This window comes from Brachycentrus maculatus, unplaced genomic scaffold, assembly GCF_059751285.1.
Source record: "Brachycentrus maculatus isolate JH-2025_06_01 unplaced genomic scaffold, ASM5975128v1 h1tg000176l, whole genome shotgun sequence".
Lineage (NCBI taxonomy): Eukaryota > Metazoa > Arthropoda > Insecta > Trichoptera > Brachycentridae > Brachycentrus > Brachycentrus maculatus.
In genome coordinates, this window is record NW_028280928.1 from 719483 (window position 1) to 744776 (window position 25294).

Below are 25294 nucleotides of genomic sequence, written 5' to 3' on the forward strand. Positions count from 1 at the left end.
TAATATTGATTGTGTATGTAGATAATTTCATCAGCCATAAGTTTGAGATTATTAGACCAAATATAATTTTTCTTGTGTGTGTTTTCATACATTTTCATGATGTTACGCCGAATTACGCACGTCACTAATGTCATTTCGGTTTAATGAAGAAAAGAATATCATAGTGAAATAAGAAATACTAGAAAATGTTTTGTTTTGATTGGCTGCCTTTTTAAATCAGTGTAGTGAGTATTATTTTATGTTTAGTGAAAACTAAATGTGAAGAGACAAAATTCAGTAGATCACCGAAAAAATATACATAACAAAGCATGCGATTGCTGTTGATAATCTTAGGACAAGCTTCCCCGGCTTGTAGTGCATTTACATACTTAATGTTACTATATAAATGATAGTCCTAATTCAATAATTTTACTTTGTTCTTTTTTTTATTTTGGTGCTTTTATCACTTGTGCTCACAAAGAAAATCAGAGACATCCGCAATCACTCGTTTAAAACTAATTTAATTATCATTTAAAATTTTCCACATAAGGTTTTCAAATAATGAGTGTTGATTTTGTTGTTTAAAGCACAGAAATTAGCTTCAAAAATAAAATCAATTAAATTTCAATGATATTTTTATTCTATTCGTTTCTTATTTTAGTTGTGGGCACCCAATTTTTAATAGTGTATTTTTTAAAAAATAATATTGTATTATGCTCCATTATAAATCTGTTTTATCGTTTTTGAAGCTTATAAAAATCATACATTTATAATTTTTTTATTATTTTAATAATATACATATACTGAGGGTGAACAAATGACACGTCGTAAGTGATAAATTGGATAAATAATTATCCAGAAAAAAATCGTGCATGTGTTATATCATTATTCATAATGTTTTTCATAAGCATGGAAGAATTTTAGGAGCAATACGGACCTGATAAATGCGAGGTATCTTCTCAGACCCAAAAATATATTTATTTTATTTTTATTTTTAATATAATGAAATTATATTAGATATGAAATTTTTATCAAACATTTTCTTTAAAAAAAAATGAGTACATATTAACTTGATGAATAATGCCCCCCATTTATAAACTAGTAAAAATATCAGGTAAAAAATAAGCAAATAAAAATAAAATATACAGTTGAACTCGGTTATTACGAGCACGGATAAAGCGAGATTTTGGATATAATGAGGAAACATTTGTTGAAATTTTGAATTTTGATTTTCTCCATACATTTATTAACGGTTATAACAAGCAACTTCTCGGCTATAGCGAGCAAAAAGAGATCGTCTTTTTTTTAAATGTTGTAAATATTTGAATGTTTTAAAACATTTTCGACCTCAACAATAAATTATATCAATAAAATCTGCCCGGGGAATTAGACCGATGCAGCCGGGATCGAATTTTGATGAAACTGCTACAATGGTTTTGTATTCAAAGAAGCACAGGATTTTCCATTTTTTATAAGAAATCTGGATTGACAGAAAAATATGACGTGTGTAATTGGTGAATTGTATGAATTTTGTTTCAATTGTGACATATATACATGTTATGTGACCATTCCAGATAACATACATCATGTGATAGGTATGTTTAAAAAAAAAAACCTATTCTCTAATATAACGAGAAACGGTTATAACGGGCAAATTCAGTCTGTCCCTTCATCCTGGTTATAACCGAGTTCGACTGTATATCTGAGCAGGTAAATGGTTTGACTTACGGCAATGACGAGGTGTTGTTTGTTCACCCTATGCATTTTTATGGTGGTTTAATAGAAATATAAATGTTAAAAGTACTAGTAGAATATAAGTGTGCTGCTTGATGTATAACTGAACAAGTATAATAACCCAATCTATTATTATACATAAATGCAAATTATAAATAATATATTTTCCTTCCTTATTGGGATTGCTTATTTTTTGTATGTTAATGTCCTCAAATTTATAGTTATATTAATTCATAAGTATTTTATTTTCATTGTAAAACATATGATACATATCCAGTAGACCCTTCTCCTGAACAAATCGGTGGAGATTGAGAGTAATTCCTTAATAATGTATCAAATTATTCACCGATAAGCAAGAATAAAAAATGGTTTTCAAATCAATAAAACAGTTACAGTACCAAAACAAAAATTAAGTTACTTCTTTAAATATACCTTGCTAACCTTATCTTTACAATTGACTGGAACTGTCACTATTTTTTTATACAAAACTTATTTTGACATCATAAAAATTTGTGAAATTGCTGGACATTCTTTTAGTTTCAATGTATGTACTCGTAAAATGTTATACCGATAAGTTTTTCTAAATGTATTTTAATGTTTGGCAGATAATCAGTGTTGGCATATTTAAAAAAAAATGTATTTCCATGGTCGTCAAGTTGTTTTGTTGTGCGGCAAAGTAGAACCTTGTGTAAAATATTACCCTAAATTTACATTCTAATAATAAATGCATGTTTAATAGATGTCGTGAATCACATGTCAGTAATCGATCTCTGTATATATATGATTGTTCCGTGATCATCAATTTTGTCGTGGATAATTAATGTGTATTTCATGAAGCTGTTCAGTTATTCATTTGGTAAGGGCCTACTGAACATGTCAAATCAGCAATAGAGGTTAAGAATCCATAATACACCTATCCCACATTAGTAGAGGGATGGGTGTATGGTTACTTTGTTTTCTATTTGGATCTTGGGATATATTTTAATTTAATTTAGTTACTGCGGAGTTCTCATTGTTTTGTTACAAATAGACACTATGTTATACATTATCAACGTAAACTTTTTGCATATTTAATATAACATATAATATACAATAGTTACTAAATGAAATAGTTTAATCATGTTGCTACATAATTTGGAGTCGCGCGATAAACACACGGCCGGGAGACTATACAAATACAGTTGTGAACGGCAAGTCCTGTGTTTATTGCGCGATGCGCATATGTTTAATAAATACAAGAATACCTCCTCATACTAACTTCCATATTTACAAAACTAGTGCTGATAACAGAGAAAAGTTGTTGAAATAGTTATTATTAATTTTTATACATACCTACTGACAGATTGGATATATTTACACCATTTCATAATAGTTATAAAATAATTACAATAATATGCACGTTTATACTAATACATTTAGGAAGTGGGACCAAATAAGAGGGATATATCCCCAACATAGTGCAAATTAACCTTTATCAACTGGCCTAATATTTCATCGCATACGGTAACTTGTATATTTTTGGAGAATATTTATTGTTATAAAGTGAGAATATAATATACAGACACACAATTGGTCAGTAAGCCCGTGTACTTTATTGTAGTGTGAAACTAATTACCTGGAAATAAGCTCCGCTTACTGATATAATGTACAAAACCAAAGTACAAATAGCAGGTTTGTCTGTATCCAAAATTCTCAATTGCTTTGAAATAATTAGAAATCTGCACAGAACACAGAAATCTGGTAACTCCACTTCCATTTAGAAATAATATTTTGACACAGTTTTTTTATAATTATATGTGTATGGATGTTAAGAATAGAGCATGCCTATAGTTTCTTACACTGTTTAACTTGATCTACCTCGTAATTTGTTAATTGTAATAAATAGTTGTATAAGCATATTCTTATCCTTTGATTACCTCAACAGAAACAACCATTCACAAATATGTAACCTGTTTGTGTTTTGCGACATTACATACCATATTATTGTACCGTCTGGTAAAAAGGGATTTGATATTTTTTGTTCTTAGAATTTTTGCTATGTAGCCTAATATTTTACAGTGTCTAAAATTTGGATTTCAGCTTGTTTTCATAAAAATTACCAAAATGTTCATTGAAATAAATAAAAATAAAAACATCTTCAGACTGGCTTTAATTGAATACCTTTCATCCATTAGCTGAGGAATTTACTTTCTGGGAGAAATTACTATACAATGAAGCTTCCAATGGATCAAGAGTTGCCATTTGTTCTTATAAATCAGGACATGTCACCATTATAGACAATGGTGTCCTGAAGACTCCTGAAAGTTCCTAAAAATAGAGGAGTGTGAATAACCTCCCCGCTGCCAGTGAGGTTTTAAAAGCAATCGGTGATCAATTTGAAAGAAAACTAGTCTTTTTCAAGATGGCAACTCTACATCAACCTCATGCCCCAGGTTATCTTGCATTTCATCTGTTTTCATAAAATCTGAACAAAGAAGATCTGCTGTCACTGCTATTTAACGTGAATTTGCTATTTGTTGAGGGCTCTGTTAAAAATAAATTAATAGATTTGTGAAAGAAGTGGTAAATACTTTGATCGGAAACGCTGTCCTGGAATGTGTATTTTCTGAGGATGGAAAATAAGACAAATAGAGTGAATTGATATCAGTTATAGCAAACAAAAGCTTGTCATCAGTGGAAGTTAAACTAATAGTGCACAGGAAAGTCCCGGTCCTAACCCTAATACATACACATGTACATATATAAAAAACAACTAGCTAACTAACCATCACGCGCAGGGGTAGGCAGAGAGAATAGAACGCTACACCACTTTGTCTTTGCAAACATTCTTTGCCTCTTCTATGTTCATGCATTTCCTCATACATACCCGACGATTATTACGACTCCTAACCTAACCACTTTCAAGTATTTGGCATACCTGATAGTGCTAAGTTTTTCTTGGTCTTCCTCTGTTCCTTTTTTCAATTACATTCGCTTCATAAATTTGTTTTACCATATGTACATATATGGAGCTGGCGAAAAGTCTCTTGGATTAATTAAGAAAGGATATGACAAAATATTTATACTTGGGCAGATAATAGAGTATGTCAACCTTCCACCCCTCCCTCTGTCAGAGGTCGCAGTGACGTCACTGACCCCTAATTAGAATAATATATCCAGTACTACTCTATGTATACTATTGTAAGTGACAAAATGCAATTTTTCAGGTTTTGATTAATTTATTGCAATTTGTTAGATGGGACTAAAGATGTTATATAACATAATATACATACATATATAAGAAATACACTTATTTTTAAAATGATTTAAAAATCCTAAACATTGTTAATTTATATATGTTGGTACATATGTCGCTCACTCCTTTCAACGTCATATATAAAAAAACATATATAATACATATAATGAAATGTTTGAAAATAAATATCAAGCTACTTTTTGAACTTTTTACTGTGCAACAGATCTTTTTAGGTAAATCTGAAGGTTTTTTCTCCATTCGAAAAATATTTAGTATATTTAAAAAAATAATAAAAGAATACCTTTTTTTCAAAATGCAAAAACAACACTTTCTGCCCTGTAGCGGGTAGATATTAAGTTAAAAATATGGTACATTTTCTGGGCATTCCGAAAACATGCATAACTGAAAATTGACGATTTTTGATATACAAAGTTTATTGAAAGGAGTGAGCGATGTGTATAATAACCTATAAGTAACCTATATACATAGGAAGGGGTGATACGTGTCTGGTGATTACTTGTCAGTTTGAATTTTTAAAAAAAGACATTTTATTAAAAAAAAAAATTTATTTTTGATAAAAAATTAAATATAATTTATAGGATCCATGCTGTTATTTGTCGAGCCGACATAAAGCGCTATCAGCAACCATTTGCAGATCGACTTTAGGGCCGACGAGGTCTCTAATGTTATTGTAGCCATATTTGATCATAGTAGGTCGCTCTAAAGAGAGGCCCCAGGCGATGACATTCACATCCTCAGGCAGGCCCATGGGTAACAGCATTTCAGGTCTGAACACTCCTGAATTCCCCACTTCGATCCACTTGCCCAGCCCTGTAAAAATACACAAGTTTCATTTTTAACTCTGCGTCAATAAGTTAAAATATTTTTACAATGATTTTTACAATTATTTTTACAATTGAATTTTTTTTTTTAAAAGAGAAATATTTGTGTTTTTTTAAATTATTATTAACACAAATATTTCAATTTCATGCTATTTCTGTGAGCCTAAGCAGCTCATTATTAGAAATAGGTATAAAATTGTGGTAGAGCAGGTTCAAACCAAGAAAAATAATTAGTTAATGTTTAAATATACTATTTGAATAGTATCAAACCAATATTATTTTCAATTCATTATTTTTTATGTACTGCCATACAAGTGTGGTGTAGCGGATATAATATTTGTTTAGTATCACCCTGGACTGGTCCAAGAAACGCAAGACTGATCACCTTGGATTCATGTATTAACGATCAAAATAATGCTGCATCCGTACCCTATGCACCATTGGATACAGATAAATGTTAGAGAAAAAAGCTGTAAAAGTTATCATACTATATATTATTATATTTCCACACAGCTTTCATCTGTGTCAGTGATCCGGTATATATTTTCTTCTTCAAACCCTCATCTGCATCCGATGGTGCATAGGGCACAGCGTTATATAAACGCAGTGTTATTTTGATCGTTAACACATGAAGGAAAGGTGATCAGCCTTCCGCGTCAGGTACCAGTCCAGGGTAATATTGAATAAATATTACAGTAAAATAGTCACTTACATTTATTTGACTCCCCCCCTTGGGAATCGAACCCAGGACCTCCAGTACGGTAGCCGAACTTGCTGACCATTACACAGCCTAGGCGGACAAACTTAATACAAATGGTACAAACAATACAAATTAAATAAAATTCTTTTATTAATTAATTGTTACCTTCATGATAGCAAAATATTTCCATGCTAGGTTCGGTGTACGGATTGTATGCGGGTTTGAACTGCATTTTCTTGAATCCCAAGCGGTTGAAGAAGTCATGCAGAGTCTCGATGAGGTCTGCCAGACTGATTCCACGGTCGGCTATGACTCCCTCCACCTGGTGGAACTCTGCGAGGTGAGTCGCGTCCAGAGTTTCATTCCTGAATACCTAGAAGAAAACCACCAAATCGAGACTTAAGATCTAAGTCATCAGTCACATACAAATACATTAAATATGCATATGAAGTATGGCATTAGCAGTATTTACTTAAAGAAAAACTGAAAAGTGAATTATGTTTGTTTACTGGGGATATTTTTTGACATATCGCTTATTTGATGCAACAATGGTGTAATTACACTTTTAGAAATATTACAGGAGATGCCATTCAGATGTTGTAGCAACAGAAATGGCGCCATTTTACTCAATTCTACAATGCTTTTCCCAATATGAATAGTCTTTCCGCACATTTTTAACTTGTTTGTAAAAAAAATGTGTAATTACATCGTTGTAGCACCAAATGAGCGATATAGAGATATTTCAGAAAGTCCTGCAAAATTTAATAAAATGGAGATATCTTTAGTACTGAAAACGTAGGGTTTTCTAAAAAAAAATTGGCATTTTGAAAGTATTTTAAGTTTTCATCAGCGATCTATATATAGTTTATCAAAACTTAATAAAAATGAATATCGTTATTATCTTTGCTGAAATAAATACCTTGTCTATGCTGAAATATTTTTGTGGCGTGAATTCTTCCTGTTGAGCGAGGGCATACAGCATCCTGGCACTAACAGCTGTCGTGTGTGTTCGGAGAAGATTTTTCTGCGCTTCTTCTATCTTCCAGTCATATCCGTAACCCTATAAAAATAGCTTAGATGAGAAAGATTGCAACTCAAGAGACAAAAAACAAGAAACTGGATGACAAATGTGAATTTTCACAGTTAATAATAGAAATGTTTTTGGTTTAAACCGTATAATAATATAGCCTCCTCCAATTGTATAAAGATAAGTGAGTAAGCTACTAATTACAGTGAATCTACAGTTATTTTACCTCCAGGTGTTATGTTTGCTAACTAAATATAAATCAGAGGTAAAATATATATGAACGGACTATAAGTAACTATGACTAGCTACACTCTGTTGTGTGGCCTTACGCATGTGCCCATCCTACACTAGAGTCCGTCAGGAGTCACTACTATGATTAGCTAACTAAAGAAACTACTAGAAATACATACTTACTTGTGACCCATATCCTCCGTGGCTGTGAACTTTTTTAACCCTTTCTAAATATTCCATTGGAAAATTACTCGAGGAGACAGGATCAGAGATGAAGAAAGTGTCATGAGCATCTCTAGCGGGATGCTGCTGGGGCTGGAAAAGAGCATCGAAGTTCCAGAAAGAGCTCTCTACGTATTTGTCAGTCGGCATCTCGGTGAAACCCATCTCGAGGAATATCTGCCGGAACTCGGAACGCACGTTCATCAGCGGATGCAAGTGTCCACATTCGAGGGAGGCACCTGGACCAATTTATATAAATGTCACACTCAAGCCAACATCACAAGGCATCGTCGACCTAAAGAGATTGTTATTATGGATTTTGTATATTTGATTGACACAGCCATTATACTAAGCCAGGGAACTAATAGTAATTGGGACTGTAATCTACACTCAAATTAACATTGCATCGTTTTATTGGATTGCCTATCAACTATTAGTAGATAAGTGAAGAAAGAGAGAGATCTAAATAAAGACACTTGTTTATTACCACTTGAGTATCACATTAATTTTTTTACGAGTTTCGGAAGCTTCAGATGCTTCCATCTACGGGTTAAAATATAAACTGGATGGTAGATGGAAGCATCTGTAGCTTCCGAAACTAGTCGTTAATTTTTTTTTTCGTTCATTCAAACCCTTATCCGCACCCCAATGGTGCATAGGATACTGCATCATATAAACGCAGTGTTATCTTGATAGTTAACGCATGAAGGAAAGGTGATCAGCCCTCCGCTTCCGGTACCAGTCCAAGGTAATATTGAATAAATATATGAGTGAAAAAGTCACTTATATTTATTTGACCCCCCCCTGGGAATCGAACCCGGGACCTCCAGTACGGTAGCCGAGCGTGCTGACCATTACACTACGGAGGCGGACAAAAAATAAATATAATATAATATAATAAGTGTATAAAATAAAATAATAAATATAATTTAATTTATAATAATATAACTAGTGGAAATAAATAATTATCTTTATTTCCAATTTAATCATGTCTCACCACAAAGTGAATGTCGAAACAATAAATAAAAGAGAGAGAGATTATGGCGAACTACTAACCGAGGGCATCAAAGTTATATGCTTTGAATTTAAGATCTTTCCATGATCCATTTGCTATCATCTCCGATGTTAGATCCGTCTCCAACTTTGTGACTGTTGTCGTAAATTCGGGACCTTTCTTCAAGAGAAAACTTTTTATAACCACTTCTTGAAGCAGTTTCCTCTTTTTGTAGTCATTTCTTACGCTGTCCGGGATGCTTGCATTGATGTCTGTCTCTATAGCTCGGAGGTGTTCCTGAACCGTGTCTGTGATTGATGGGACCTTTCGTTTGATGAGTGGAGCTCCTCCACTTTTGTCTACCATAATCCACCCGGCAGACATGGCCTTGCTGAAGCCGACTTTTGCATTTGGGACATCCTAAAATTAAAACAAATATTGAAGTTACGATTGTTAACTTTGTAACATTTACGAGAGTGTGTAACAGGCGTCGTGGCATAGTTGGGTAGATGCTTAACTGCGAAACTGGCGTCCGATTCCCGCCAATCGAAAAAATAAATTCAAGAAAAATTTATTTTCAATTGGTCTGGGTGTTTGTGATATATTTTTCACATCTACCTTCCCTATCCTTACTATCATATATGCAGACGAGGCTCTAAAATAAAGGCTTTGCGGTTTTTCCCTTTTTTAAATGGATTTGTGTAAAATAAGTTTCGGGTTGTGGTCCAGTGGTGAATGTCGCGGATTCTTAAATCAGAGTTTCTGGGTTCGAACAGACTCTATCACAATTTGATATCTATTTTTAATAATAAGCCGCTTAGGGTCACAGAAATAGTATAAAATTGAAGTATTTTTGAAAATAATAAAAACAAAAATATTTATCTTTTTATTTAAAAAAAAACCCTCTCTTAGTGAAAATGCATTTTCTCTGGTATCGCTCAAGAAACGCTTAAAATTACTGTTTTTTTTGGGCATAAATTATTGAAAAAATACCAATTGTAATGACGAGTCTGTGAAAACGTTGTCAACGAACCTTCATAATGATTGCTTGCGCAATTCCTTCATGAGGGACAGCATGATACACCAGAGCTTCGTGACTTCCATTGACAGACACTTCTTTCCCTTCGGAGCTCAGAGCCCATTTTTTGCTGGTGATTGTCTCAGAAGTGATTAAATCACCCAAAGCTTCCAGGCTTTTCACGGCTCCTACCACTTTCTGATGATCTTCGCCAAATTCTGACGCAAGAACCAATGTGTCCACGTCTCCATTTTTGTCTAACCATAAAAGTATTTTTTCAGCTAATTCAGAAGCCATTTTAAAACAAAAATGGATAATTCCTTAGTATGTAATTTCGATTGAATAAGTTAATAAACAGGTACGATTTTAATAAAATTGAAATAAAGTAGCATAACCTCACAAAATCATACGTTATGAGAGTCCATAGATAAATTTTACATTTTTGTTAAACGTCAAAATTGAAATGTAGGTACCACCCTACCAACATACTATGTAGGTACATATTACGTATATCCCAAATCACAAAATAATGACAGCTGATCACGACAGCTGCTGTCAAATTGCTATTTGATATTTTCAATAATTTCATACGATATGTATTATCCATTTATTATAAAAATAACATTCCAATTTCCAATCATCTTTCGTCCGTCAAAAAATATGAAATGATTTTTATTTTGAAATAATTTTAATTTGATTATAAATCTGTTGGTAGTAAGTATTATAAAGTATTATTTTCTACGACATACGAGCTATATAAATTAGTTAGTCTGTGATACGAGCCTATAATTGCATCGGTTTATGAGTATGATAAATGGCAAAAATATACTTATTTTCCTTAACTGTATACATGTACATACTATCTCAATATTATGTTACTTCAAGGCTCTGTATGATATGATAATAAAGATAAGTGTATATATTTTCAAGAAGGTTAACTACCTTGTACCTATTAACCCACGAGGAATGTCGTTGGGTAAAAAAGACCCAAGTCATCGTTCGAATTTGACAAAATTGATTATCTAATGAAATCTCACCATAATAATAGATTGTATATACTTAATGATCAAAGTAACTCTTGATTTATAAACATATTTGAAAAAAAAACAGTAATACCCCTAGTTACGTGAGTAATTTGTTCCAAATACTTGTACGTTACTTAAATTCACATAATTTTTATTCAAATGAAGAGAAATATTTCTGTTTTTATTATTTACACAAATATTTCAATTTCAAACTATTTCTGTGAGCCTAAGTGGCTCATTATTAGAAATAGGTATCAAATTGTGGTAGAGTGGGTTCGAACCGAGAAACTCTGACTAAGAGTCCGCGACACTAACCGCGGGACCACAACCCAATACAATTGCATCGGGTAATAAGTCAAAAAATTCCGAACGAGGTTTGTACTAAGCTACTCACCTAAGGTTGTGCCCTTAGGTGTCCACAGATCTGTGTGAGCATCGCGGTGATGGGAATGGTTACTCAATTACTGTTTTCATGTAACAATTATTATAATTATTAATGCTACATGAATATCTGTGATGCACATATCGCTCACTCCTTTCAAGAACGTCATAAATCTAAAAACGTGATTTTTCAGGAGAATGTTTTTAAAGTTTAAAAATATAATACAATTTATGAAAAATAAATATCAAGCCACTTATTGAACTTTTAACTGTGCAACAGATCTTTTAAGGTAAAACCTAAAGGTTTTTTCTCCATTTAAAAAATAGTTAGTATATTTAAAAAAATTACTTAACAATACATTTTCTTAAAAATGCAAAAACAACACTTTCTGCCCTGTAGCAGGTAAATATTAAGTTAAAAATATGCCTCTTTCGCTGGAATATAGTAGATTTTCTGGGCATTCCGAAAACATGCACAACTGAAAATTGTCGATTTTTGATTTATGACGTTCTTGAAAGGAGTGAGCGATATGATAAATATTACATAAAATGATCATTGAGATGTTAATTGTATGAATTAAGAATTGTTTCCCTTAAATTATTTAATACCTGTACAAATTCTTATTGGTCTTAGCATACATTGTTGAAAGAGGACCTAAAAAGGTTCCTTTTATGGAAACGTGTGCTTTTCTCAATAAGTCAAAGAAATATTCAATAAATCCTATTGAAGTCTGATGACAGAATAATGAGCATAAAAAGTTGAATCTAAAATTGAAAGTTGAGTCACTAAATAGTTGATACCGTACTACATTGAGAGCATCTTAGAGTAAAATGATTCGACTAATGAGAGAGCTAGAATCAATATTAAATCCAAACAAACACAATTCTAGTAGAAATTCATATTCGACCAAACCACTTTATTTTGTTTATAACTCCGTTTTCATCACTGAGAACATAACTTGGCAAGGGAATGGATAGACATTGTCTTGACATAATCAGAAAAGATAAATCCCATATGTATATGTGTTTGGGCCTTTAAAATATGGCCTAACTTATGGAATAATTTATGATTACTTTTACCATTGTTTAATTTTAAAATTGTAATTATGTATATATTTCTGCACATACTAATATTGTTATCACATAAATGTAAACGGGAAAAGCAGAGGTACGCAGTATATACATATATTGTTGTGGGTAGTGGCGTGCACAGAGAATTAATTAGGGTAGGCAGTAGAGGTAGGTAGTAAGGTAAGCTAGGTATTACTTAGTAAGGTAGGGTAGGTACTGGTTGCGTTTTTATATGTCACGCGGGTAAGTTAGAATAGGTACTGTCTCTCTGCCCATATGGAGTGCACGCCCCTGGTTGCAGGTGTATGCATATTTTTGTGATGTTAAAATGCTTACTGGTAGAAAAATTTGCGGGTTCAATATACTCACCATGGCGCTTCCGGGAATGGTAGTATATAAAGGAGGCAGGACTCAAACTCAATCAACAAAAAGTAGGCAGTACTCATACCCAAGACTCAGTGGAGGATTAAAAACTCTATCAGATACAATCGTAGTCTCAATCGGCCGCAACTTCAAGAATTCCTCTATCTCCTGGTCATCTTTCAAGAGCTGGAATCATCCCTAGACTCTTGCTGTACGCAGCGTCAGTCAGTCTTGACTTTTGAACCCAATCGGTTACAATACTCAATTATTACATGACTATATTGATTATTGATATAAGAAACATTGAAGGAAATATAGTGTTTAAAACCCTTATAGGCAAAGAAATGATCTGTTTTTACAGTCTTTACTGTCTACTGTTTGTGATTTTATAAAATAAATGTTGTCCCTGCATTTAATAATGTTAATTGATTTTAAAAAAAATGTTTTTTAAGCTATCCATATAAAAATAAATGTAAAATAGTTTTATCGTAAATGAGTTCTCATTGTTCACATGCGTTTTACCACTTGGGTTATATTTATTTTTAACGACTAGTTTTGGAAGCTATATATTTAATATATATTATTTAAAAATCCCTCACCTATGCTTTCCATGTTCCCGTTATTCTCAAACTCCACCCCCTAATTCACCCCCCCCCCTCCTCACTTATACTACAGATAATTATTTATGCTTTAGTTTATATTCAAACCCGTAGATGGAAGCATCTGTAGCTTACGAAACTAGTCGTTAAAAATAAATATAACTCAAGTGGTAAAAAACAAGTGTTCTCATTTACAATATAATAATATCTCACACAAAGTGAATGCCGAAACAGCAAATAAAATATTTTTATTTAATTTTTACCTTTTCATTTGAAGTTTTTTTTTTCTAAATACAGGCTTTTTACAAATAATACAATGACAATAGTATAACAGTCATTTTGGGTATTTTTTACCCAGAAATATTACTTGCGTTACAAAAAAATAGAGAACACTATCAATATATTTTTTTTGTTTGTCAACTAATTTAAAATTGTGTATTTCACTGTTCAAAGTTCGTGTGTCAAAGTATGTTATAAAACAACATTATGTTTATCGCATATTTTGTCAGAAATCTAAAAAAATAGTTAAAAAACGTTTTTAGTTGAATATATATTTTATGTAAAAAAAAAAACGGTTTGTTTTGCAGTATTATGTCTCAGCTTCAACGCATTTGATTCCTATTTCTGTGTAATTTATGATATAGGTAACGATCATTAGTTGTAGACAAATTTGTAATGATTTCATTTGTATTTGCAGTAACATGGCTGAGAGAGTGGATATTATTGTTTTTGGAGCTAGTGGATTTACTGGAAAATATACAGTCGAAGAATTGAACCGAATTACTAAATATTTTGAAAAAGATATCACTTGGGGTATAGCCGGAAGGTCGAGGGAGAAATTGAATAAAGTTTTAAATGAGTTAACTAGTAAAACAGGTAGGATTTTTGGGAATTAACCACTTTATTAAGACGATTTAATGACATTCTACTAGGCTAGGCCAATACTGGCATCATGTAAATAGGCATACTGTGACAATGAAATGTTCTTGATTGAATTTTTAAAGGAGGCAAACCATCAACTAGAATGCTTTCTAACTTTTGGCATCAATAACTTCCACAGTGGCAGTGCTCTATTGGCTTATTGTAAATGTGTATTCCTACCAAGTTTACTCCAGTCTAAAACTCAGAATACCTTAGTGGACTGGCATCATAATTTACCTTGCAAATATGATCTCTGTTCATTGAAGTACGCTTCTGGCTTATATATAAATATGACATCTTGAATGGATTTTATCGTTGGACTGTCTGATATTGGTTTCTAATGAATGTGTACATTATATTATACTTCCAGGGGACAATTTTTCTAATGTGAGAGTCATAATAGCAGACATTACAGATGAAGCATCTCTGGTTCGCATGGCCTCACAAGGCAAGGTTGTGATCAACTGTTGTGGACCATATAGATTTCATGGGGAACCAGTTGTAAAAGCTTGTGTAGAGTCCGGAACACATCATGTAGATGTCAGCGGAGAGCCAGCGGTAATAAAAGAAATTTTATATTGTCAGCAGACACTTGTTATTATATCTCTTTCCTATCTGCAATCAATCGTCCTACAAGAAATCTACAAATTGTAATATTTTTAAAATAATTTTTTCGGAGTCTTTCGTTATATTTACTTCTTTATTATTTAGTCAATATGGTACAGCAAAACTCATTTTGAAATCAGAATTCAATAAATTGACATTTACTTTATAATACCATATTGAATACCACTTTTCATCCACCTTTTATGCTTTTTTTGCAAAATAAAAAATTTTACTTACCACCTCGCCACCATATCAGCATCACGTCCCCTCATCATATCTTTTCATCACCTTCTCTAATCGCCTCAATTTTAAATTGTGATTGATTGTAAAGGAAAGCAACCAGAGAAAAAAATATATTACAAAAGTAGGGTGTCCGTGAGACGTGACTACAGACTATTTGCATGCAGTTAACATGGTGGTACCGTGGTGATCGCAAGATGTAAATTTTGTAATTGCAAGGTGACCACCTACTGCATGCTGTTAATTAACTTGTTGGAAGGCAATGTGTTGATGATACGCTTCTGATAAATGTGCTCTGCTGTAAGAAACTCCATAAAAATAAATCGGAATGATTTTAGTTGAGCCGTTACTGAGATAATAAGTGTGCAACAACCTTTAAATGCCAAATCATGAACCTGTAACAAACATGTTTCATTATTATTATTTCAGTTCATGGAAAAAATGCAATTGAAGTACAATGATTTAGCTGAAAAGGCCGGAGTATATATAGTCAGTGCTTGTGGATTTGACAGTATTCCTGCCGACATGGGGGTTGTTTTTCTTCAACAGAATTTTGATGGTGTGTCTTATTTTTTGCTAATATTTTAACAAAGTTTCTCTGTTTGAATAACATGTCTAAATGAATAAATATATATTTTACTCAAGTTTTACTTGATTAGTAAGTTGGTACACAGTATAAATTAAAAATGGATGGATATAACCACAAAGTGACTGCCGAATCAATTAGTGAAAATAAATGACAACCATACTTCTAAAATTTTTGGAACTCCTACATATATGATCAATCTCATGACAAAGTACATATGAGTCCACAACAGCCACAATAATTCAAACACAATAAAAATAAAACTCAATGTTGGATTGAGTTTTATTTTTATTGTGTTTGAATTATTTTCTTAGTCATTAAATAATGACTAAGAAAATAATTGTATATATTATAAATATTGATGAATATAAATTTTTTATGTGATTTTTTTTTCTAGGCGTTGTAAATTCAGTGGAGACATCTATGCGTATGTCCTCCGATTCTCTGTCCAATGATAAAGCAGTGTTTCACTATGCCACTTGGGAATCTCTCGTAAATGGTGTATCAGAATCTGCTGAGCTAAAATCAATACGGAAACAGCTTTATCCCAACAAATTACCTTCTCTCAAGCCGCCTTTAAATAAGAGGTAAAATTAATTACAGTAAAGCGTTTAAAATAATTGTAACTTTTTATTTATTGTTATCCCTATGTGGTCTTATATCACTTCACAAAAAGGCACTGTGACATGGTCGGGTAAAACTGTCGACTGAAACTAGGGTTGGGAACTAGATTCCCGTGAGTTGTAAAGTGGATCCAAGAAAAGTTTGTTTTCAATTGAAACCAAAACTTCCTTAGATCAACACAACATCTAAACTTATTAGTCTGGATGTTGTGATGTATGTTGATACTTTTTTTAATCTTTTTTTTCACCCACTCTTAACCATATCGGACGCTTATATTCAAGTTACGTATTTTGAAGGTATCTTTCAAAATATGCGTCTTCAAAACATCCAGACAATGTTGTGTTGATCTAAGGAAGATGCGTTTTCAATTCAAAACAAATCATTATTTTATCCTTCTAATGTATTGTTATTGCAAAACAATGTATTCATAATAAATTTAAAATGTTATTTTTCAATAATGTTTATATCACAGCTTGGGAGTTATGATTTTGAATGCTGTCAGTTTATTATTATGCGTGTAATATGATTAGTGAGAATATTCTTATTTAAAAAATAAATTTATTTTATTATTTTAGATCTCTGATTTATAAAAATCACTTGGACAATTACTGGTACGTGCCTTTCTTGGGTGCCGACCGCCCAGTGGTTAACCGCACACAGAGATTTCTGCACGACAACTATAACCTACGACCGGTTCAAATGGAAGCGTACTTTGGTTTCCCCACTCTGATGAATGCTCTCTCCTGTATTTGCATGGGTGCAATTGTAAGCTTTCTGATCAAATATAACTGCGGAAAGAAATTACTTTTGAATCATCCCAAAATGTTTACACTTGGAGTGGCATCGCACGAAGGTCCTAGTGAAGAAAAAATGAATAGTACTAAATTTTTCGTAACCATATCTGGGGAAGGGTGGAATCCAAGCGAAAGTGTCAGTAATGCACCGTCAAAGAAGATGAGAATAGAGGTAATAATTTATTCATTCTTATTCCTATTGAAGTAATTAACTAACCATCACGCCGCTTCACCGCAGGAGCAGGCAGAAAGAATCGAACGCCACACCACTCTGTCTTTGCAAACATTCTTCGCCTCTCCTACATGCATGCATCTCCTCATTCATACCGGACAATTATTACGACTCCTGAACCAGTCGCTTTCAAGTATTTGACATACCTGATTGTGCCAAGTTTTCCTCGGTTTTTTTCTGCTTCTTTTTTCATAATTCCTATTGTCATAGTCAATTATGCATATGACACTGTATTAGATTGATGCATTATAATTGATCCATTTATATGCAGATATTGTACAATTTACGGATTTTAAATTAATCCGAGATAAAATTATGTTAGCTAACACGTATCCTTTCGAGGTTGCATCAACTTATTGTCAATTACATAAATGAAGGCATGTCCTGAGCTCTAAATTCTTGGATCTAGGAGTGTTTGATGATATATAGATGTTATTTATTTTCGTCCGCCTCCGTAGCGTAATGGTCAGCACGCTCGGTTACCGTTCTGGAGGTTCCGGGTTTGATTCCCAAGGGGGGTAAAATAAATATTAGTGATTTTTTCACTGTAATATTTATTCAAAATTACCCTGGACTGGTACCTGAAGCGGAGGGCTGATCACCTTTCCTTCATGTATAAACGATCAAGATAACACTGCGTTTATATGACGCAGTGCTTTATGCACCATTTGGGTGCGGATAAGGGTTTTTATATAATTTATTTTATTATTGTATTTTAACACTGTGACCTAGTACCTATATTTTATACCTAGCACCTTTTTTTTGCTATATTTATATTTTCATATAATTTGTAATTAAATAAAAATACTTATCATAGTCGTGCACTAGAGTATTTTTATACTTATATATTATTTAGTTACTCAACTATGATATTTATCCACAACATTCTACACAATGGCAAGATGTAATGGTAGATGACGTAAGTAATGAAACTTAGGGCGAAGGACACTAATACTATATGGGAAATGAAATGGAGGAGGAATTGTAGGTCCTACTTAATAAGGAGATTATAACTCTACTTTATTCTCTTTCATGATGGCGCACGGTCAGTGACCAATCTCATATATAATTGGTGTACCTACGTAAAAAAAGATAAATATTTAGTGCAAATTTATGAATTACATACTAAATTTTTTTCAGATGCAGATAAATGTAAGCACTAATTAAATTGTTGTCATTATTAAAATTGTCTCATTTAACTACATATTATTATCTAACTTCTTCACAGGTGACTGGGACCAATCCCTGCTACGGGGCAACTTGTACATATGTTATTTACAGTGCAATAACGCTTATAAAAGAAAATCACAAAATTCCTGGAAAGTAAGTGTCCTTCAGTTAATTCATCTACAGAGTGTCATAGTGAATAGTTTGTTTATTGAATAATTTATTAACAAAAAAAAAACTGCAATTGATATTTTTCATTGACATCATTATATTATTTATTTTTTCTAAGGCAATTTCAGTCAATTATATCCGAATCATGGTCATCTCTTACTTTAATCCAAGCAATAAATATGAAGTGATGTAAAATAAGAAATATTAGATATTATAAAAATGAAGTGAAGTGATACAAAAAGTAAGAAATATATAAGGTGTTTTTTTAGAGGTATACAAATTTAATATGTATACCTCTAAAAAACATCCTATACATAAAAGTCGAGCTACAAGAAAGAAATAATAAAAAAAGTAAAAAGAGAAATGAAAAGTTATGAAGGTTGCCAGTGTTGCCATATTGAGAAAATATTACATTTAAAAAAATCAGTTTGCGTTTATGTCATAGTTACCCATATGTGTAGTTATTAAACCTCTCCAGTAATAGTTGTGCAAATAACACGCATATATAATGTGTTCGTATGTGTGAAAGTTGTGAATGTCTTTAATTTTTTTGTATGAAGCAAAATATTTTTTTGTATTATAATTTTCCATGTCTCATAATTATAAGTTTTGTTCATTTGTCGATAATATTTTCATTTATTTATCTTTTCAGTGGAGGTGTGCTGACACCTGGCGCAGCCTTTGGCAAAACAAATTTAATTGAAAATTTAGGAAAACATAATTGTAAATTTGAAGTTATCAGTGTCGAAGACAAAAAATCAAAGCTTTAATATATTTACTATAACATATTCTTTACCAAACGCACTGCGAACAATAGCGATGCACACCATGGAGTGCGCATTTTGCAGATTTTGAAAGCACATATCTCCATTAAAGAAGTTACGGATGGGCAAATTGCTAAATATTTGTTTACTAATGCTGCTTATAATACAAATGTAATAAATATTTACAAGATTAAAAAAAACTCTTACTTTTACTTTTTTATTTGTTTGACATGGCCACCACTGGAAAAATTGCCACTAAAAAAAGGAAAGCTTACATTGTCATTATTACAAATTTTGAATAAGTTTAAATAATGAAGCCAATTTTGACCCTTTCCGGTCCATATTTTTTTTAAAATTCCATTAGGTCCACAATAGATTTACAGCATTACAGGGTAAAACAATACATCCAAGTTTTTTTTTTAATAAAACTATACTTGTGTTAAAAAAATATTTTTATTTTGAATGTATACAATCTTGTCTCTTATTATTACATTTTATAGACATCTTTTGTATGATATTAGTGAAAACAGTCACCGATGCAAAGGCCAGGCTTTCGCAAGTGACGCAAATATATCGGGTTTTTTTCCTACCTCCAGGAATTTTTTGTTGAGCGTAACATTTTTCCATATGCTATTGTGGATGGAATTGTCATCACTGCTGCTCACATGCTCAGGGGTCAAGTGTAACTGATGCCGGTAGCCGGACATCCGAGTGACGGGTACCGAGCCAGCCCCCAAAACAAACCTTTTGTATCATTCTCAGGCAGAAAGTTACACATTCTAGTGTTTATAAAAATCATTGAATCCTCGTCTCAGTATACCGCACACTAAATACGAGTGAGAAAAAAGTATGTTTGCTTATATTTTAATACTAAACTGATGAAGAAAAAAATGTCGAATGACATTCGACATAGGACTCACCGGAATAAAGTCGATGTCGAATGACATTCGATATAGGACCTGAAAGGGTTAAACAAATATTGATTACAATCTCAATATCACACCCCAAAGAAAAGGTTTCGAATTGTGGTTGCCGCCAAATCATACATGTATCTGTGATACTCATATTTGTGTAGTATCACAGACGTATGAGCCACTCTCAAGGGGTAAATTACCTTCATACAAAGGATATTAGGAAGGGGACACTTTACATTTTGTTAATTTGAAAAAAGTTTCTGACATCTGTAAAACTCTGAATGCCTGTTCAGTTGTAGCACTGTTAAAATAGATTTTTTTCTGAAATGGTTGGAATATTTTAATATGTTTCTCTCTTAGCACTTGTGTTTGAGTTCTTTAGCTAGTCTCTGCTTTGGAGCGTTCAGCGTTTTCAAAAAAAATAATTTATTTTCAACATGTGATATTACTGTTAGAAAAAGTAAAAAAAATATAATTTTTAAATTGTATTCATCAAATATAAATTTGAATATTTAAATAAACTTTTCTGGTTGAAATCCTTATATCCTTTTTTAACTTTTTGACTTAATTTTGTAATTCACTATCTCAGCTTTGGGTTTTTGCTTAAGATTTTTGGGATACATAAAGTATAATTAGGAAAGAGTTTTTGTAAAAAAAAAACATGATTAGAAGAATTCGATGTTTGGAATACAGAAAGTATGCTTAGGAAAGGGTATTAAACCCATTCATCTCTTTAGATTTTATGTCAATAATTGTGTTTTATTTTATATTTCAACACAAATTTCATGGAATGGTTTTCTTTCGAGATCAGGAACAGTACAATCTGAAGAAGGTTTTCCCACTGGCAACAAAATAGTGAGTCTTTCCCAATCCGGTCTTCCTAAAAGGTCGCGAAGCCGTCCTCCACACTGAAGAGGTGTCGAAGTTAATGTTACAAGACCAGCATTCTATAACAAAAATAATTTAAAATAAAAATATTTTCATGTTTACACATGTATTATTTGTCTGGCCTAAGACTCGGACATGGAAATCACTATCATTAATAATTTTTCTCATCAATCAGACTCGGATTTTTAGATCAATACACATGTAGCCCACTTTTTAACCTGTTGACCGGGCGGGACGCATAAATGCGTCAAACGGAAACAATATCGGGTACGGGTAGGACATATGAATACGTCCTTGAAATATATGTATGTTGCGCCCTGGAAAGGGCGAGATGTATATTTTTCGAACAACAAAGGTATTAGTCATTCATACATGTCTCGACATGAATTTAAGACACGGAGTGAATCAGTGTTCGCGCCCGTTACAAGTTGCGTAATTGGACAGCGGACCGCCCGGTTAACAGGTTAATATTAATAATTGATTGTAAAACCATTTTAACTTCTTATTTATTGATCAGACATCTTATTTAATTTGCTAATATTACGCTAACAGTGCTTTCTTTATTATCAGGGGCAAATCAAATGGGCATTTGTATATTTGGCCATGCCTGATACATTCACCCAGGCAAACAAATAATTCTAACTGATTTTACTGTATTATTTTATGAACTCCAATGTATGAGTTGTAGTAGACTCTACGCCAAATGTCGGTATTATTTCGGACATATCTTAATATCATACATTTGAAATAAAAACCCTGCCTTTTTTCTACATGAAAACTCATCAGTCAAAGAGTTAATATCACCCTGAACTGGTACCTAGGTAAGGGACTGATCACCTTATTTTCGTGTAATTAACAATCAGGATAGTACTGCATCAATAAAATTCAGTGCTCTATTTACCATTTACTGCAGATAAGGGTTAGAAGAAGAATTATTAAATAAAGTTACTAGTGTACATAGAAACATATATATTTACCTGTATAGCCATTAGAAGCATGCCACAAGCTATGGACACGCTTATTTCATTGTAGTAGTGGTTCTTTCTTTCCCCTGTGTCAGTGAAGGAGTAAAGCTGCTTGAATACCAGGATCAAATAAGGAGCGTCGGTTAAATATGGTTTGTTCCAATTGGTTTTAAAAGGTTTCAAGTCTGCAGTCCATTGGCGACCCATCCTTCTTGTGTAATTTATGTGTTCTTCCTCTTCCACTACTTCCCTTATCTGTTGTTTCACCGATTGGTCACTAACAACCACAAAGGTCCATGGTTCGGTGTGTGCTCCACTTGGAGCGGTTCCTAAAGTCAAACATTACATAAACATTTTTTTGCGCAAAAAAACCTTTACATTCCTTGCGCCAAAGATATTTAATATGCTGCTCGAAACCATTAAGAATTCCAGTAGTGATCATGTCTTTAAGAAAAGTGTCCCTCGATGGTTGCTTCTCGTTAGAAGGGACAAGGTAAAAAGTGAGTTAATTGAAGTCCAGGTGTAATTATTTTATTGTAAAACTTTTATAATGTAAATTGTTATTCAAATTGTTTAATTGTTATTGTATTTATTGTATGTAATGTACATAATCTAATAATTAAAAAAAAAACAAATAATAAAAAAATTGTATTAACATGTAAGTATTTCGGCTCAATACAGGCCATGCCCAAAGAGCCGTAATACTAATAGTAAAAAAAATGTATGTATCTATGAAATAAATAAATTTAAAAAATATTTCAAAAAACACAATATGAAACAAAAAACAAACCAGTCTGGTGTGCTTTAATAAATAACAGTCGATAATATTTTGAGTGAGTTCAAATGTTCATAAATTCTGGGTTGTATCCAGTGATGTGCTGCTATGGGTTTACAACGGCTCTGCCGAGCTGGTTGCTAAAATGATTCGGGTTCAGAGAGATAGTTGTTAAAATACGTTTTTTTTACTATTTTACTTCTGAGATGGAATTTTAACACAATCACAATAATTACTTGATTTGATATGGATAGATTTTATATCACTCGTAAAAAAGTGGAAGTAGTAAAAAATATATAAGTAATAATTATTGCGGCTGTTTAGTTTACTATTTTGTTTGCATATATCTATCTATAATGTATGAAGGGAGGTGGATAACACGCGCGGGAATAGCATACTATAAATTCATTATGATTATTATGATTTAGATTTTGAAGTCCACATAAAACTACGCTGAATGTCAATAATTATTGAATATTTGGTGCATCTCTAGTGTTCGCCAAGGTGGGAACTGGTTACTAAAATTTTAGAGGCACATCCCTGCTGGTATCTCACTTTATTCTGGAGTTATTTTTTTTTTTACAAGATATAATTGATAATTCACCATAGATGAAGAAGTGTATTGAGATGAGAATATAAATCTGGGTATTTAAAGAGCTTACAATCTGTCATTGGCTGGTTTAAGTGATCACTTTATACACTGTGTATCATTCACCGTTCTGCCCATTGTTGACAACCACAGGACTCGAAAAGTTAAATAAATATTGATGGTTAGTGACAACATAAGGTTTATTTTGAAAAAAAAAATCTGGCAATGTTTTGTCATGGGGCCATTTAGTTATGAGGACAATGATTCGTCTGGAGACTTTTTGTCATGGACTTTCTGTCGCTTGATATCTTTCCCTTTCAAGTTTTTTGGTTGAACCATATAATTTATTATTATTTTAAAACTAACCTGCTGTTTTAACAATGTTCCTTATTACTTCCACTGGAACCTGTTCTGTACTAAAGAAACGAACAGTCCTGCGAGCATTCATTAATTCATAAAACTGATGGGATCTTGTAAGCATTTCTTCCTCTGAAATACTTGTATATTTGAATGGAATATGTTTCAAGTCCGTGGGTAAAGCAGGAATAACATCTTCTATGTATGATTCGTCAGCTTCCTCTTCATCTTCATACGTTTTTTTAACTGCAATAAAAAATATAGAGTTAACACACTTCGGACGGGAAAGGTATTTCTACCCGTTCAATTGATTGATGCTTAAGGACGCGAAGGGTATTTTTACCTTCTGCGCCGGCCTCATTTTAAAGTGAGAACAGAAGGAACAAATACATTTTTAATGTTTTTATATGGATATTATGTACCAATCTCTTTGATAAGGTCTTAATAAAATGTACATAATTATCGAATCCCGTCGCAGGCCTAAAACACTCGTCCGAAATGTGTTAATGAATAAATAAAAAAAATATCATATTTGATCATAATGATAAATAATATCCACATCCATTGCGTAGATGTTTATATTTTTAGTTAATGTTCGGGAGATCCAGAAATCGATTCCCCGTGGGATGTAAAATAAATCAAAAAGTATTTTTTTCACTCAAATATTGAATAATTATTACTGCTTGTGGGGCACAGATGGAGTTGGAAATAAAACATCATTAGAGATTAGTATTGGGATTATGATTGCATAAAATAAATGATTATTAAAATACATACTTATATGTTATTAGAATACATACCTGCTTTGTTATTTTTATTTATTTCATTTTTTACCAAATTGTTTTTGTTGTCTGTATTTTTTTCAAAATATCTTACCATTTTGACGATTGAAAATGATAGACATAAGGTCATTATTGATACCAATACTGCATTACAAGAAAATATAGTAAACAATATTTTTTCTATCATTTTTGAATTTAGCTTAAAAGATAATATGAATAAAATTTGTTTGTAATTTGCACACTTCAAATTTCTAACACCGAAAAAATATTTCTTGAATTGATTACAGGGAAACCTTCTTATGAATGAAATAAGCAATGTATTTTTTTTTCAACTAACAAAACATCTTATCTTAAAATATGTTGGAAGAGTTTAACCAAAATAATGAGATGATAAGAAATTTTCAATATGAATATTATTATAATTCTTGATGGCCTTGATGACTCCTGTAATGGCTATCAAGCTTTTTAACCCTTTGACTGGTGAGTTATAATGAATAT

General features: G+C 32.3%; 3 protein-coding genes across 7 annotated transcripts; 1 reads left to right on the forward strand and 2 right to left on the reverse strand.

Annotated features, from left to right (window-relative positions):
* Nucleotides 1-5416: 5416 nt before the first annotated feature.
* alpha-PheRS (phenylalanine--tRNA ligase alpha subunit) lies at nucleotides 5417-10446 on the reverse strand. The gene is made up of 6 exons (XM_088262243.1): nucleotides 9998-10446; nucleotides 9027-9384; nucleotides 7932-8209; nucleotides 7410-7550; nucleotides 6656-6863; nucleotides 5417-5779 (listed from the first exon to the last, which is right to left on the reverse strand). Exons 1-6 carry the CDS (start codon nucleotides 10277-10279, stop codon nucleotides 5559-5561), a joined length of 1488 nt encoding a protein of 495 aa, XP_088118369.1. The 5' UTR covers nucleotides 10280-10446; the 3' UTR covers nucleotides 5417-5558.
* A 45-nt stretch (nucleotides 10447-10491) lies between these two features.
* On the forward strand, nucleotides 10492-19738 carry LOC148308082 (saccharopine dehydrogenase-like oxidoreductase). Of its 5 annotated transcripts, none has more exons than XM_088262377.1 (8): nucleotides 10492-10696; nucleotides 14119-14297; nucleotides 14713-14900; nucleotides 15618-15747; nucleotides 16172-16361; nucleotides 16974-17364; nucleotides 18653-18747; nucleotides 19415-19738. In XM_088262377.1, the coding sequence occupies exons 2-8, from the start codon at nucleotides 14123-14125 to the stop codon at nucleotides 19530-19532; spliced, it is 1287 nt and encodes a 428-aa protein (XP_088118503.1). In that variant the 5' UTR covers nucleotides 10492-10696; nucleotides 14119-14122; the 3' UTR covers nucleotides 19533-19738. The 5 variants fall into 5 exon arrangements, with proteins under 5 accessions (XP_088118503.1, XP_088118504.1, XP_088118502.1 ...); XM_088262378.1 differs by lacking the exon at nucleotides 10492-10696 and adding an exon at nucleotides 13827-13887; XM_088262376.1 differs by lacking the exon at nucleotides 10492-10696 and adding an exon at nucleotides 13864-13995.
* A 199-nt stretch (nucleotides 19739-19937) lies between these two features.
* Iyd (Iodotyrosine deiodinase) lies at nucleotides 19938-25101 on the reverse strand. Its single transcript, XM_088262381.1, has 4 exons — nucleotides 24815-25101; nucleotides 24024-24260; nucleotides 22306-22622; nucleotides 19938-21387 (listed from the first exon to the last, which is right to left on the reverse strand). Exons 1-4 carry the CDS (start codon nucleotides 24981-24983, stop codon nucleotides 21205-21207), a joined length of 906 nt encoding a protein of 301 aa, XP_088118507.1. The 5' UTR covers nucleotides 24984-25101; the 3' UTR covers nucleotides 19938-21204.
* Nucleotides 25102-25294: the final 193 nt, after the last annotated feature.